Raw genomic sequence first — 14154 nt, forward strand, 5'->3', positions numbered from 1 at the left:
GACTTAATTTTGAAATTTGTAGGTTATTTCTTTTAGCCAGATAAGGTCCTTTCAAATGCTCCGCATTCGTTGAAAGATATAATGAATGGAATTCGTAAAGTTATTGATCAAATACAGCCGCAATTACAAATGTGCTATAACAAAAAATTTCATGAAAAAGATATGGGACTTCAAACGTAGCCGTAGCGGCCAATGCATTACTTCCTCTTTATTAGTGCTTTCTATTTAAAAATAATCAAATGTAATAAAATTATAATGTATAATAGTAATAAATAAAAAAGAGGCTGGGATGCGACCCACACTGATAAAATTCCCATCCTATCTGTCGATTTGTCTTGCTTAAAAGTTTGTAGGTTGAATTGTTCTTAAAATTTTTAAAATAACCAACAATAATTTTTATATAAAGAAATAATTTAGTTTGAAAATCTAGTTTTATTAAATGGATTTTTAGTCAAAAACAAATTTTTACCAATTTAAGTAGCATTTCTTAAATTTGTACAAATAGGATAAAAGAAATTAATTTGAGAGATATCAAGAACGGAACATCAATTTTTACCAAATTCGCGTACTATTTTTTGTAAATTTTATTTTTTTTTATGAAAAAAGGACTGTTGGATTCTAAAAAAAAAATTTAAGTTTGTTTTTCCAAGTTTTAGTGTTGTTTTTTTGTTAGGTTTTTATTTTATTTTTAAAAACATGTCAATTATCTAGATTTTGCCAAAATCTCAAAGTTTTTAAAAGATATTTGCGTCGAAAATAAATTTTTACCAACTTTTACTTTTTTGTGTAGGTTTTTATTCTTTGTAAGAAAACTGTCAATTCGATTTTTCTCAAAATTTTTCCGATTGTTAAATGTTTTTTGTAAGTTATAATTAGTTGAAAGCCATAATCTCAAAGATTTGAAAAGATATTTGAGTCGAAAATCAATTTTTACCAACTTTTGTTAAATTTTCTTTTAAGGTTTTATTTTTTGTAAGAAAACTGTCAATTCGATTTTTCTACGTACGTCACGTCGTACACACGCACGCACAGACATCTTTCTAAAAATCTTTTATTTCGACACTAGGAACCTTGAAACGTAGAGAAATATCAAAAATTTCAATTTGATAAATCAGACCAATTGCAATAACTTCATATGTTAAGTTAAAAAGAACAAAATGCTAATTTATATTTAAACAAATATTATTTTGTAACAATTGTAAAAAAGAATTGAGTTTTTTGTAAATAATGCTTTCCAAAAATATATAAAGGATCAAGTTGTAAAATTTAGACTTTTTACAAAAAAGTCTTAATTTTGGTCTCGTGTAATAGGTACTCAAAGCATCTTAGGCCAAGATATTTTTATTTTTTGGAAAAATTTGTTAAGGAATTAAAATGTTGGAAGTCTTAAAAAGATGAAACGAATATCTAGGTTAAAATCTTCACTACAAAATCGGAGCGAAATTTATTTAAACGAAGCCGATGACTAAAAACTCATTGGGTCTTTAAATTTAATCTTTTTATATGAACCAGAGAATATCTTTTAAACCTTTCCACGGAATCTTATTGTGCATCATGTTTTGCTTAACTTTAGCAACCACTTTTTTCTAACCGCAAGCAAGTCAGAAAGTCAAATGTGCAAAAACAATTTTAGTGCCGGTATGTGATAAAATAAAAAATGTGTCTATTTATAGATCGTAAACACAGTGGGAAACACAACTTTCAGAATCCACCAAATAATATGAAAAGGTATAAGTTAATAACCTATAAGAAATAATTTGTCTAGTTTAATTTGAGACTAACTTATTGTGTCTTAGTTATTATTTTAAATTAAAGATTACAAAATGTTTTCTTTGACGTTTATTAATTTTGCTAAGCCTACATGAATCCTGAACTTCTGACATTTATTTTTATCACGAACTGTCACTATTGAGACGTTATCAAATACAACGTTTTCAATAAAAAGAGAATTCGTATTTTATCAATTGGCAAATAATTTAAAATTTTGAAAAAAAACTAGTAAAGATATTTTTAAAACTATGTAATAGAGAAAAAAATTATAATCCTTTTTTAAAATTTTGTTTTTATTTTTCAACTGACCTTAAGCATAACAGTTTAAACAAACCTTTTCGGCATTTATAAATATTAAAGTGTCATTTATTATAACTATTCTTATTACATAAATATACAGAGTAATACTATAGATAAAGTGTCATTATAGTAGAAGCATGGTACTAAAAATTGATGATTTTAAATTTGATACAGTTGCATTTAGCAATGCCCCAATAAAATTTCAAATTGTTTTGTTTCTAATAACACATTTAAGAAAAAGTATGCAATCAAAAATTGAAGTGCTGCAGATTTTTGAGACATTAAACTAATTTAGAAGTATTTTTATTACAACTGTCAATTTTTGTTTTTCCTTAAATTTGTAGTAAATCCAAATCAAGTTTTACCAATTTTAAGTAATTTTGTGTGTAGGAACTATTTTATAGGTAATACCAATTTTTCAATAAATAAGAAAAACTTCAGTGGAATGTTTTTTTAAAAATATGCCAATGTGTTAACGTCACGTAAAGTCTAGGCGACTTAAAACATTGCAAAATGTTAAATGTTCAATTCAATAAATCGGAACGATTACAATATCATTAACTATCTGTAATTTGTATTTACATCATTAAATTCCTAAAAAGTAAAATAATTGACAATAAAAACACCTTTGCTTTCTTATGACCAGCACCTTAAAATGAAACATTTCGAACTTGTTATCCCCAGCTTTTTAGCTGAATAAAAACGAGCAAAACAAGATATCAACAGTAAATATTTATTTTTAAAACCAAAGCTTATAATATGATGAAGATATACCGGCTTTTAATACAAAATTCAGATGATTTCAATATCCATTTTTTGAGATCTTTTACTACTTCATTTGTTGTTATCGTTTCATTAAACCATTTAGTTTAAAAACGATTTTGAAAAACCCACTAGGGACACGTAGCTATTTCGTATTGCATTTCATCGTAAAATCATGAATCAAAAATAAAACTCAAAAACAGAGGAAGTGCATATTGATGGAGAACCCCAAATTATTTTTGATATACTTTAGCAGATTCGTTGGTGACCCATTGAATTCAAAGTCCAGACCATAAAAATGTTAAAAATGGAAAGTGATGTATTCCGCACGTTTTTTGTGCAGTTTACTTGCCTCATTTTTGAATAAAATTGTTTTTTTTTATTTTTTTTCCATTTTGTTTTGCTTTGCCTTTTTCGTGTTTATAAATAATTTTTCGTTTGATTTTTTAGTACCCAACCACGAGTGTCTTAAAAGCTTTTGCAATCATTAATTGCAAAGCCAGTAGTCTAGAAGCTTTCAACAAGTGTGTATCTCAGAATTTTGTTGTTTTGTTTTTTGAAAATTTATCTCAAATTTTTGTTTGAAAATTAAGATAAAGATTATTAATTAAATGTTTTGTTTTACTTAAGCATAGTTTGAAAATGGAATACGAAACATCTTACGATACTGGAACAAAACCTTTTAAACATGACACAAATCGAGGCAAATGGAAATCATCAAGAGATTTTTTCTTCTCTTGTGTCGGACATGCATTTAGACCAGATATTATTACGATAGTACCATATGTGGTATTTCAAGCTTCTGGAGGTAAGTTGTTTTTTGTTTCGTTTGAAAAAATTGGGGCTTTTTAACGATTTGATTTAATGAACTAGATCCATGAAATGACTTGCGTTGCCGCTTAGGAACAATTACGTTAAGAATTTATAAGACCTTGTGTATTTTTTGGAATTTTCGACAAAGTTGAGGGGAAGGTGGGAAATTCATTCAAATTCATTATTTTCCATAAGACTCAAATTTTCTATTGCAACGGCTCTCATTATGATTTTGAAACAATATTATCGATTCCAATTGCAAAACTTTATTGTGGCCTTGAGCAAAATGACTAATCTCATGTGCTCTATGGTCTCGTACATTTTATTCATTGTGTTTAAATTTGTAAGTTTGTTTTATTTTCTATAAGAATAATGAACTGTATCTTTTTGGTTCAAGGCTAAAGTGTGGCTAAGCATCAAGATGATAAGAATAATTTTATTAACATCATTTTTCGGTTTCGCAAAAATAAGAAGAATTTTTTGCAAAATATAAATTTCAAAATTATGATATGTCCGTTAGAAAAAAAGGTTTGAAAAATTTATTAAAAATGCTATACGAAAAAATTTATAAAAAAGAATGCAACAACAAAATTCGAGTTTATAATAATTTGAAATCAAGTTGAGGTTATTCATTAATCGGATCCAAAAGTAAAGCGATGTCAAATAGCATAATTTTGGTGACCAATTAATGCCAAAAATTATTTTTATTCGAAATTTTTAATTCCTGGATCATTCAGCAGCAATATTTTCAACTGAGAGTGTCTTACAGTGATGCACATGCCTTAAGACATCTTTAATGCTTCGTCAAAAGGACTGATTGATTTGATAGTTAGTCTTTTTGACGATCATAGAAATCGCATAGGGCACATAAAATAGCTCGTTTGAATCACTAATTTTGAAATTAATTTTAATAATTGTATTGTGTTTTTTGATTGTTGAGCAATCCACTATTGTGAATGACAGTTTAAATGACAGTTGTGTTTGACAGGTGTTAAATGTAGGAGATATCAGCTTAAAAACTCTAATAAATGGCATTTTTCAATATTGTTGGTATTTTAAAAAGTACTTTTTACAGTAATGGCATTATAATAGAATATTTTAATTTATTGATCTATTTACATATGTTTCAAAATATCAACAATTGAATAAAATATGTTTTAAATTTTCAGTTTATGCTCTTGTTCCGTACTTCATTATACTGAGCGTATGTGTTGTTCCAATTGTGTTCATTCAATCTTTTCTCGGCCAATTTTCTGGTACTGGTTTTATATCAGCTTTTCGAATTGCTCCATTATTTAAAGGTAAGTTGTTTAAGTTTGTTTTCATATAAAGTTTATAATTTCTTAACTTTTTATGTTTCCACAGGCATAGGATATGTTTCTCTCGCTGTAAACTTTGTAAATCTATCATACTACAGCATTTTCAGTGTTATTCCATTTTATTTCTTTACTAATTCCTTCAAACCAACAATACCATGGAGCTGTCAAGGTGCCTCTCAATGGATGAATACAAGTATTACGGTAGGTCAACATTAGGCTACGAATGTTTTTTTTTATCAAATTTTAATGAAGGTTTTCTTTATCTTTGACAGGTTTGTAATGCCAATCATAACATGGGAGATAAAGTACCTTCTGTTGAATATTTGAGGTGAGATGTCTTTTAAAATAGTGTTATTTTAATATATTTAAAAAAATAGTTCTTTTTAGGAGACATTTCCATTTACTGGATGGTTCGTCCTCGAATCCAAACGAAGGAACTTTTTTTTCGGTATCTTTGATGGTTAGAACTGTGGTTATTTGGGCATATGCAACTGCTATTCTTTTAAAATCCACTGAATCAGTAAGAAAATTATCAATTAATTTAATGTTTTAAGGAGTTCCAACGTTTATTTTCCTTCCAATATTTCTAGATAGGAAAATTTTTGCGAAACTCATTTTTGGCATTGGTAGTAATCATGAGCGTGTGTCTGCTTCGCTTCCTTTTCCTTCCAGGAGCATTTAAAGGACTATTTACAGTCTTTTTCCCCGCCGATGGTTTAGGAAATCATTTCGAGGAAATTGTCATATTCATCCCTATTATGGCGTTTTCAGCATTTGGTCCTGGTTGGGGTACAATTATAAGCATGGCAAGTTATAATAATTTCAAGACGAATATTTACAAATACAGTTGGTTGATATGTTTGGGACAATTGGGGGTATTAATTGGAATGGCGTGTATACTGAGTTGCCTTAAAGATTTCATGCTAAGTAAGCTAAGTCAGTTAAGATAAAAGGAGCTACACCTTAATGAATAATCTTTGTATATTTTCATTAACTTTTAAAGCAATTGGTATAAAACGGGCTTTACCAAAGGCCGGTGAATGGACAGAGTTTTTGACATTTCCAACTGCATTGACATTTATGGAATGGCCAAATTTATGGAATATGTTGTTTGCAATCATAATTGGTTTGGGCTCCTTCAATCTTTTGGTGAGTATGTTAAAATTGTAATAATAATTTGAACTTGCTCTTGTGATGGACCGATTTTTCTGAATGACAAGAGCAAGTGCCTTCTTATAGGAATTGACATTTTTCCAAGACTGAAATTTAATACAACTTTTCCAATTTAGATTATTCAAATGTTTTCACTTCTGACCTCACTTTTTGATGAATTCGAAAGTCTAAGAGAAAAAAAGAGGAAAGTAATTTATGGAATTATTGCTGTGCTATTGCTGACTTCTTTGCTTTTCTGTTCAAATGTAAGTTAAATGTACTTACATTAAGGCTCAGTTTTTCGATTTAAGGTAACTTTATAAAGAAATCAAAAGACGTTTTTTCGCGAAATATAAAAAAAAATTAAAAAAAGTAAGAGGTTCAAAATGCCCTCAGTTGATTCAAAGTTAAGAGGTAACTTTTAAGGTAACTTTATAAAGAAATCAAAAGACGTTTTTTCGCGAAATATAAAAAAAAAACTTAAAAAAACTAAGGGGTTCAAAATGCCATCAGTTGATTCAAATTGAGTTCTCTAAGTTTTAAGTCAAAAATTGGGCCTCAATTTGTATTTGAAAGAAAGTTTCTTGAATTAAATTGTATCTTTTTTTTAATTCAATAGCACGGAATATACTTTTTCGAAGTTCTCTTAAAATTCTCTGCCATAACCCAAGTAATTCTGAATTTACTCCTAATCTTGGTTGTTCTTTGGGTCTATGGTCGGGAACGATTCCAACGTGATTTAGAATTTATGATCTCACAAACTTATTCAACTTGGAAAGTGTTTGTTGTTCGTTTTGTTGCACCAATTTTTCTACTAAGTGGATTGGTAAGGATAATTCTTATAACAATTTTAAACCATTACTTAATTATATTTTTAAAGGTTTTTGGATGGGTATTATTAGTATTATCGGTAGTATTCCATCGTTATATACCATCATCTGGAGGAATCTTGCTTTCAATTGCCTTACTTTTCTTCCTATTTTCCTGGTGTTTGATTCCATGTTATTGTTTGGCAAAAATAAAGCAAACAGTTGGTAGCATTGGACAACGCTTAAGGAGATGTGTTCGGCCAACTGACTGGTATCCAGCTGATCCGCAATATAAGCAAAGTTACGAAGAGCGTTTTAGCAAAGGAGACACTGCTCATCAGCTAACAATTTCCCTAAATCAATAATAAACTAGAAACAAGTTAAACTTGACAACTTAACAATAATTCGAAAACATAATAAAATAAATTTACGGCACATTTAAAGAGATAACGAGACATTGACATTGAAAATAGTAGCTTTAATATTTTTAGTTTTGTTCAACAAACTGTCTACCTCAGACTTAAAGGATTCGAAATACATAATTATTTAACTTATAGATTTTGTACTTCAATAAACTTTTTATAAAATATATTTGTTTTTAGTGTTAAAATTGTGCTACCAAGTAGCTGAAATATCATGATTCATGCAACTTAAATTAGGACTGTTTTTATACTAAAAATTGTATATTGCACAAAAGTTAAAATTCAAACTCAAATAAATCAGAATTATTAAAAAAATAAGCAACTAATCAACCTTAACCTGTGAATACTAACAAATTCATTAAGGGTTTAGCGATTTATGGAAGAATGTGTTACAGAAAAACTGTATGTAAACTGGAAGAATTGCTATACCAAAATACTCAATTTTGACACTAATGAGGTGAGTATAAACCACGAGACATCAAAATTAAAAATATGTTTGTCCATATGTAATTCTATTTTTTAATTGAATACAAATTGTTGAAAAATACACAAAATAGAATAGAAAAGCCAGCAGCGTTAAGGAATAGATGACACCAATGCAAAGTTGGCTACTAGAAGTTCATATCTAGTTAAGTGAAGACCTGCAACATACAAGACTTCAATACAGCTATTCCTATTCTATTTGTATACTTATCTTTCATTAATTTGCTCGAATAACAGTTCGTGGTGAATATATACATTTTGTCTTGAGCTTTAATCTTCAAGCTTTAACCGCAGAAAACTTTTCATTGAAACAAAAACTATGACTTTCACGCGTAACTGAAGCGAATTCTAATTGTTTGATGTTATTGTTTAGTCATATTAATTCTATATTTGTAAATTTTCAACTACATTCAACAATCTATAGATTTTTAAAAGACAGCTTGTGGTAGGAGTTGAATTTTACCATTGAAGCCAGCAAACAGTGTTAAGTGATTGTGGTCGCAGTACACGCACAAGCAATAATTTCCATGAGTGCTTAGAATAGTTAATGATGACGTAATTGCATGGTTTTTTGTATAAATGCTTGAAGTTTGTTTCTGTTACGAGTATAAAGTTTGGTATTGAGTTGATATTCCTTATTCACGGCAACACTATGTCACAGTAGGGTAACATATTAAAAAAATTGATATAAAATAGTATATTTGTATCAGGTGAAAGAAAATTGGTCAATTATTTTAAAACAAAGATACAGTATTGCTGTTTGACTGACTTTGTTATTTAAATTTTAGAGAAATATTTCGACAGAAGTGTTGATTATTCTCCACCAAATTTTTACTTTAAAATTATTTGTATTTTGTTGTTTTTTTCTTATAAAGTGTGTAGTAATATAAAAAGTAATAGTTTTGAATGAAATATCACTCGACTTCATTCTTCTAATAAAAACACTTAACTACAATGCTTTATCGATAAGACAAAAAACGAAATTCTAGTAACTTCCGTATCTCCATTTTGACTGAAGTCAGACATATGTCAGATGATCCTATCGTATAATTCAAAAATAAATAAAAGAAATGCGAAGCTAATTTGATTATTATTAGGTTAAAATAAATAGTAAATCGTGTTTTTATTTCATTCATCTGTTCTATTTATCCTTCTAAGAAAATTGTCAGAAATCTCAAAAAAAAGTAGTTTAGTTTTCAGGGCCAATGTTGAATGTGAACTGCACCTAAGCGTAAAGTTTTTTCTACATTTTATTTGACATTTCAGGCTTACTTAATTTAAAGCATGGAAAGATAGACAATAGAGCAACGATTTATTTTCTGTACTGCAGATAAATTGCTGCTGTTCGCGATATTGTGCACCTCTTACCCTCGTCGTTAATAAACAGCTGATAACGAACTTCTTATGGCCCGAATTGTAACATAGCGACGAAATTAATGGCCGTGTTATCTCACTTAGTATTGATGTCAATTGTCTGCTAAGATGTGATTTGACACCGTTACACTTCTTTCTTTTGCGGTGAGTTGAAAGAAAAAGCTAAATGAATGAAGAGATCATTCGCCACATTTATGATAAAGATCGAAAATTTTGGCCTAGTGAGCAATAGCTTCATTCTTAAATTATTTAAAATAAGTTCCAACTTTGTCTACTTACTACCCTACTGTATGTATATCAGCAGCCGGTTTTTTAAATCTGAATTTAGAATAAATGCAAAAATGAATCACAATAAAATTGTTTTTGGGGATTTTTCTTTGGATTCTTTTTCGCATTTTTGTTTTCGTTTTTTATTTTTGTTCTGTTTTTGTATCTTCTTCCAAATTATTTCCTTTCTTTAAACAAAATTCAATTCAAAAGCGATTTTATTTTGAAATTTTGTAATCATTAATTTATAATTAATCAGTAGACAGCGAACTTTAGGCAAGAGTGTATCTATTGCGTTTTTATTTTTTTTAAATAATTTTTGTTTTGCTTTCCTAAAAAAGTCATAATGTATTTTTAAGAAATATCTGTGATAAATAGTAATCTTCTAATGGAATATGAAACATCTTACGATACTGGCGCCAAGCCTTTTGTACATGATAAAGATCGAGGCAAATGGGAATCATCGAAAGATTTCCTCTACGCATGTATCGGACATGCATTTAGACCAGATATCATAACAATTATACCATTAGTTGTTTTTGAAGCTCTTGGAAGTGAGTTTTTGTTGATAACAGTTGCAGGCTATACAAAATTTAAAATAAGAAACTGCGGTCAGCGGTCATAACGTTTTATATTATATATAGAAATAACAATTACCACATCCTGTATATTTTTTAAAATGAAAAATAATTCTTGGAAATTATAGTTTATGCCTTAATTCCGTATTTTGTGATATTGGCGGTGTGTGTTGTTCCAATTGTATTCATTCAGTCGTTTCTTGGACAATTTTCTGGAACTGGCTTTATATCAGTCTTTCGAATTGCTCCACTTTTTAAAGGTACCTAATAACTTTTTTCCTTTTTGAATATCTTTTTAAAAAACACTCAAATTTTTATTTTTCAATAAAGGCATTGGATATGTCTCACTTATTGTTAATTGTGTCAATCTTACTTACTACAGTGTATTTAGTGCAATACCATTATTTTACATATTTCATTCCTTGAGGCCAACAATACCCTGGAGCTGTGAAGGTACATCTCAATGGATGAACATAAATAAGACGGTAAAAATAAATGTTCATATGTTAATATTGTCTTCAAAAAATAAATTTGAAATGCATTTTACATTTGACAGGTTTGTACTAAAAATGAGTTCAGTGGAAGTAGAATTCCCTCTGTTGAGTTCTTGAGGTAAGTTTTCTTATTGAATTTTGACAGTTCCATTTCATCGTTAATAAACAAAAATTACATATTTTTACAGAGATCATTTTCATTTTACCAAAGGAAGCTATACTGTTATTTATTTCTCTTTAGAATTAATCGTTTGCACTGGGATCATTTGGAGTTTGGTGACATTTGTTCTTTTAAAGTCTACAGAAATCGTAAGAAGAAACATTTGTATGCATAATTTTAGGGCTTTTATACGTTTAAGCTCTTAGTGGAGAATTGGTTTCAAATTCAGTTGGTTTATTTATCTTGTCAGAAAATTGAAACCATCTTCAGCAATGAGTTGTTAAATTACAGCTTGTGGATGGTATTCCTTTGCGAAAAATCAGTTTAACGTTTCATTATTTTATTTCTCTGCCACTTGAGGGCTTAAAAGCTAGTGGGTAGAAATGGGAACACATTCAGACGTCAAAATAACTCAACTTTAAAGAGAACTGAACGTGAACACCGTCTTTAACATTGTGCTCAGTTTGAGCTAATTTATATTAACACGAGAAGACATAGTAATGGGGTTTCCAAATTTAAATTTTGCCTTAAAAATGCCTCGAAATATTTTCTAGTGTCTCGAATCTCACTTTAAAATAAATTTTCCTAGGAAACATTTTTTAATAATTAAATTAAATTGAATCATTTACAAACCACATTTCTTATGCTGACAGATGACTTTATATATTTATTTCTCATTTGTATTATCAGATGTCAAAATGATTTGACATAAAAGAGTCACTGGCATGGAAGAACAAACTGCCAATTTTAGTTGTTTGACAGACTTAAATAAAAAAATAAATCAATTTAGGTTAAATACCAATGACAAGCTTAATAAAAAATCAATTGAATGTGATTTAAATTGTATATTTGTTTTTAAAAATTCACTAACTAGAGAAGGAAGAAGGAAGGAAAAGAGCTGGAAAGAAAGCCCTCAGTATATTTATTGATTTTCAAAATGTTTACCTAAATTTTCTTTAAAGGTAGGTCGTTTCATGTGATACTCATGTTTGACTCTGCTAACACTTATGAGCTTGTGTTTGATTCGCTTCATTTTCCTACCGGGAGCAATCAATGGATTATGGGAATTTTTAGTCCCTAGCGGAGGCTTGAGAAAAATGGAATATATGTATTTAATTCCTATAATAGCTTTCACCACTCTGGGTCCTGGTTGGGGATCAATTTTAACGATGGCAAGTTATAATAACTTTAAGACAAACATCTACAAATACAGTTGGTTTATGTGCCTGGGACATCTTGGAGTAATAATTGGAATTGCTTGTATATCAATTTTTCTCAAATATTTCATGCAAAGTGAGTTGTTATTGTTTATTATTTGTTTGTTTAAATAATAATTTTTTTTTTTTTCGTTCAGATATTGGAATACCTAAAACTTATCCGCATTATGGTGAATTTACAGATTTTGTGACAGTTCCATTTGCATTGACTTTTTTGGAATGGCCAAATTTTTGGACTTTGATATTTCTTACCATACTTGGTTTGGGTTCTTTGAATATTTTGGTACGCTTAATAAGTCTATAATCTTAAATTTAAGTTTATATGAAATGTATGTCTCCAAATTTTAATAGGTTATCCAACTTTTTTCGCTTTTAACCTCACTTTATGATGAATATGAAAATCTAAGAGATATTAAGAAACATGCACTTTTTGGAACTGTTGCAATTTTGTTAGTGACTTCAATACTTTTCTGTTCAAATGTAAGTTTAAAATACTTTTTTTTAATTTCAAACTAACTTTTTTCATAATTATTTTTATTTATTAAATTTAGCATGGAATATTCTTTTTTGAGACTCTTTCAAAATTCTCAGCCATAACGCAAGTTATTCTGAATTTACTGCTGCTCTTGGTTGTTCTTTGGGTCTATGGTCGAGAACGATTCCAACGTGATGTGTATTTTATGATTTCACAAACTTATTCTACTTGGATGGTCTTTGTTGTGCGTTTTGTAGCACCACTATTTTTAATTAGTGGAGTGGTGAGTTGAAAATTTAGTTAAACCTGAAACCAGATTGATATTTGTCTTCTTTCTATTTTAGATAATTGGATTCATATTGTCAGTAGTTTCACTGCTATTTCATAATGATACACTTGCATCGGGCATTGTTTTTCTTTTCATAACCATAATATTTTTCTTGCTTGCATGGTGTTTGATTCCGTTGTATTGTATTATAAAAATAAAGGCAACAGTTGGAAAAATTGGAATACGCTTAAAGAGGTGTGTAAGGCCAACTGATTGGTATCCAGCTGATCCGGAATACAAGCAAAGTTACGAGGAAAGATTTAGCACTACAGATATGTCACATCAATTGACAATTGTATCGGAAGAGGAAAACAATTAAAACCATTGAAAATGTTATAGACTTTCATCAACTTTATTAATAAACGGGAATTAAGAATGAATGATGTAATAAGTTTCATTTTAGAGGTACGCTCAACGCTAAATTATTCTTGTTTGGGTTCATCAAAAATAATATTTGAATTAAGTGGGTCAAAAAGTTCGCGGAATAGAGTAGTTGGAGCAGCCCTGGGGGAATTTGTGTACCTTATATTGTTTGGACATTTATTAATGAAATTTATGCTGAGCTTGGTTCAAATCAGGTGATTAGTGTTTGACCGTTTGCTGATTTAAAAAGTTAATCGGACCGAAAAAATTAATAACAAACAAAATTGAGTTTCAAATCGCCTTAGGTCATTTTAGAAATGTCAGCTGTTTATGGGGACTCTTACCCCCTGGGAAAACAATGATTGACAAGTGGCATAGTCTTTTATATAAAGTAGGGAGTCCACAGAATCAGATCTCCGCTTGGACCGACCAATTGAGGCAACTTCCTCATATATCATCGGAGAAGTCGAGAAACTTGTCCTGGAAGATTCTCGACTAAAGAAGAAACAACTTAAAGAAATGGTTGGAGTATCAACTACAAATATTTTAAATATTCTCCATGACCACCTTGGCATGTCTAAGTTCAGTGCAAGTTTTCATTCATTTCGCGAACTTTTTGACCCACTCTCGTACTTTTTCAATGTTCTCTGTGAGCTAGAAAATAAAAAAAGCATTCCGCGGATTATTTTGAATTTTTATTCACGTTTCCAAATTTCCGGAAATTGAATAAATTCCGAGGGAAATTAAACTAACGTGTCACATAGACAAATTAATACTTTTTTGACGGACTAAGTAGTCCTTTATTAGAAGATTGCCTTTATTTTTTTAAAAATGCTAAAGATAGCCAAAAAGGGTGGTTTTAAGGCTATGGAAACACACAACATATCCCCTATTCAGAGGACAGATTCGTTACAAAAACATGCATTACTGTTAAATTGTTTTGCCTTTTTCTTCTAAAACCGTTTTATTAATAAATAGTTAAGCTTTTCTTGTAATAGATTTTTTAAAAATTCTATGAAATACTGAAAATATTTGAACTGAATATAGAAGATTGTGATTATAGCTTTA

The 14154-nt window shown here is 29.3% G+C and overlaps 2 protein-coding genes across 4 annotated transcripts in view; both read left to right on the plus strand.

The window, feature by feature from the left end:
• Positions 1-7514, plus strand: part of LOC129950780 (uncharacterized) — a 40627-nt gene extending 33113 nt beyond the window's left edge. Inside the window, exons 15-24 of the mRNA XM_056062697.1 lie at positions 3439-3640; positions 4815-4946; positions 5011-5165; positions 5237-5292; positions 5352-5484; positions 5555-5891; positions 5968-6113; positions 6254-6382; positions 6736-6942; positions 6997-7514. Coding sequence (XP_055918672.1) covers positions 3439-3640; positions 4815-4946; positions 5011-5165; positions 5237-5292; positions 5352-5484; positions 5555-5891; positions 5968-6113; positions 6254-6382; positions 6736-6942; positions 6997-7290 — 1791 coding nt within the window. The 3' untranslated portion in view covers positions 7291-7514. The remainder of the gene's footprint in view (positions 1-3438; positions 3641-4814; positions 4947-5010; positions 5166-5236; positions 5293-5351; positions 5485-5554; positions 5892-5967; positions 6114-6253; positions 6383-6735; positions 6943-6996) is intronic.
• A 2190-nt stretch (positions 7515-9704) lies between these two features.
• On the plus strand, positions 9705-13103 carry LOC129949772 (sodium-dependent proline transporter-like). Of its 3 annotated transcripts, none has more exons than XM_056061418.1 (10): positions 9705-10025; positions 10178-10309; positions 10380-10534; positions 10606-10661; positions 10732-10852; positions 11666-11996; positions 12058-12203; positions 12272-12400; positions 12472-12678; positions 12740-13103. In XM_056061418.1, the coding sequence occupies exons 1-6, from the start codon at positions 9860-9862 to the stop codon at positions 11681-11683; spliced, it is 648 nt and encodes a 215-aa protein (XP_055917393.1). In that variant the 5' UTR covers positions 9705-9859; the 3' UTR covers positions 11684-11996; positions 12058-12203; positions 12272-12400; positions 12472-12678; positions 12740-13103. The 3 variants fall into 3 exon arrangements, with proteins under 3 accessions (XP_055917393.1, XP_055917391.1, XP_055917392.1); XM_056061416.1 differs by having other exon boundaries at positions 9717-10025; XM_056061417.1 differs by lacking the exons at positions 9705-10025; positions 10178-10309; positions 10380-10534; positions 10606-10661; positions 10732-10852 and adding an exon at positions 11445-11665 and having other exon boundaries at positions 11832-11996.
• The last annotated feature ends 1051 nt before the right edge of the window (positions 13104-14154 follow it).

Source organism: Eupeodes corollae, chromosome 3 (assembly GCF_945859685.1).
Source record: "Eupeodes corollae chromosome 3, idEupCoro1.1, whole genome shotgun sequence".
NCBI lineage: Eukaryota > Metazoa > Arthropoda > Insecta > Diptera > Syrphidae > Eupeodes > Eupeodes corollae.

Bases quoted from the DNA above. Each gene is read 5' to 3' on its own strand.
- LOC129949772 (XM_056061416.1), top strand. From the start codon at position 11,711: ATGAGCTTGTGTTTGATTCGCTTCATTTTCCTACCGGGAGCAATCAAT. The intron at 11,997-12,057 runs GTGAGTTGTTAT...TTTTTCGTTCAG, and splicing joins TCTCAAATATTTCATGCAAA to ATATTGGAATACCTAAAACT. The intron at 12,401-12,471 runs GTAAGTTTAAAA...TATTAAATTTAG, and splicing joins CAATACTTTTCTGTTCAAAT to CATGGAATATTCTTTTTTGA.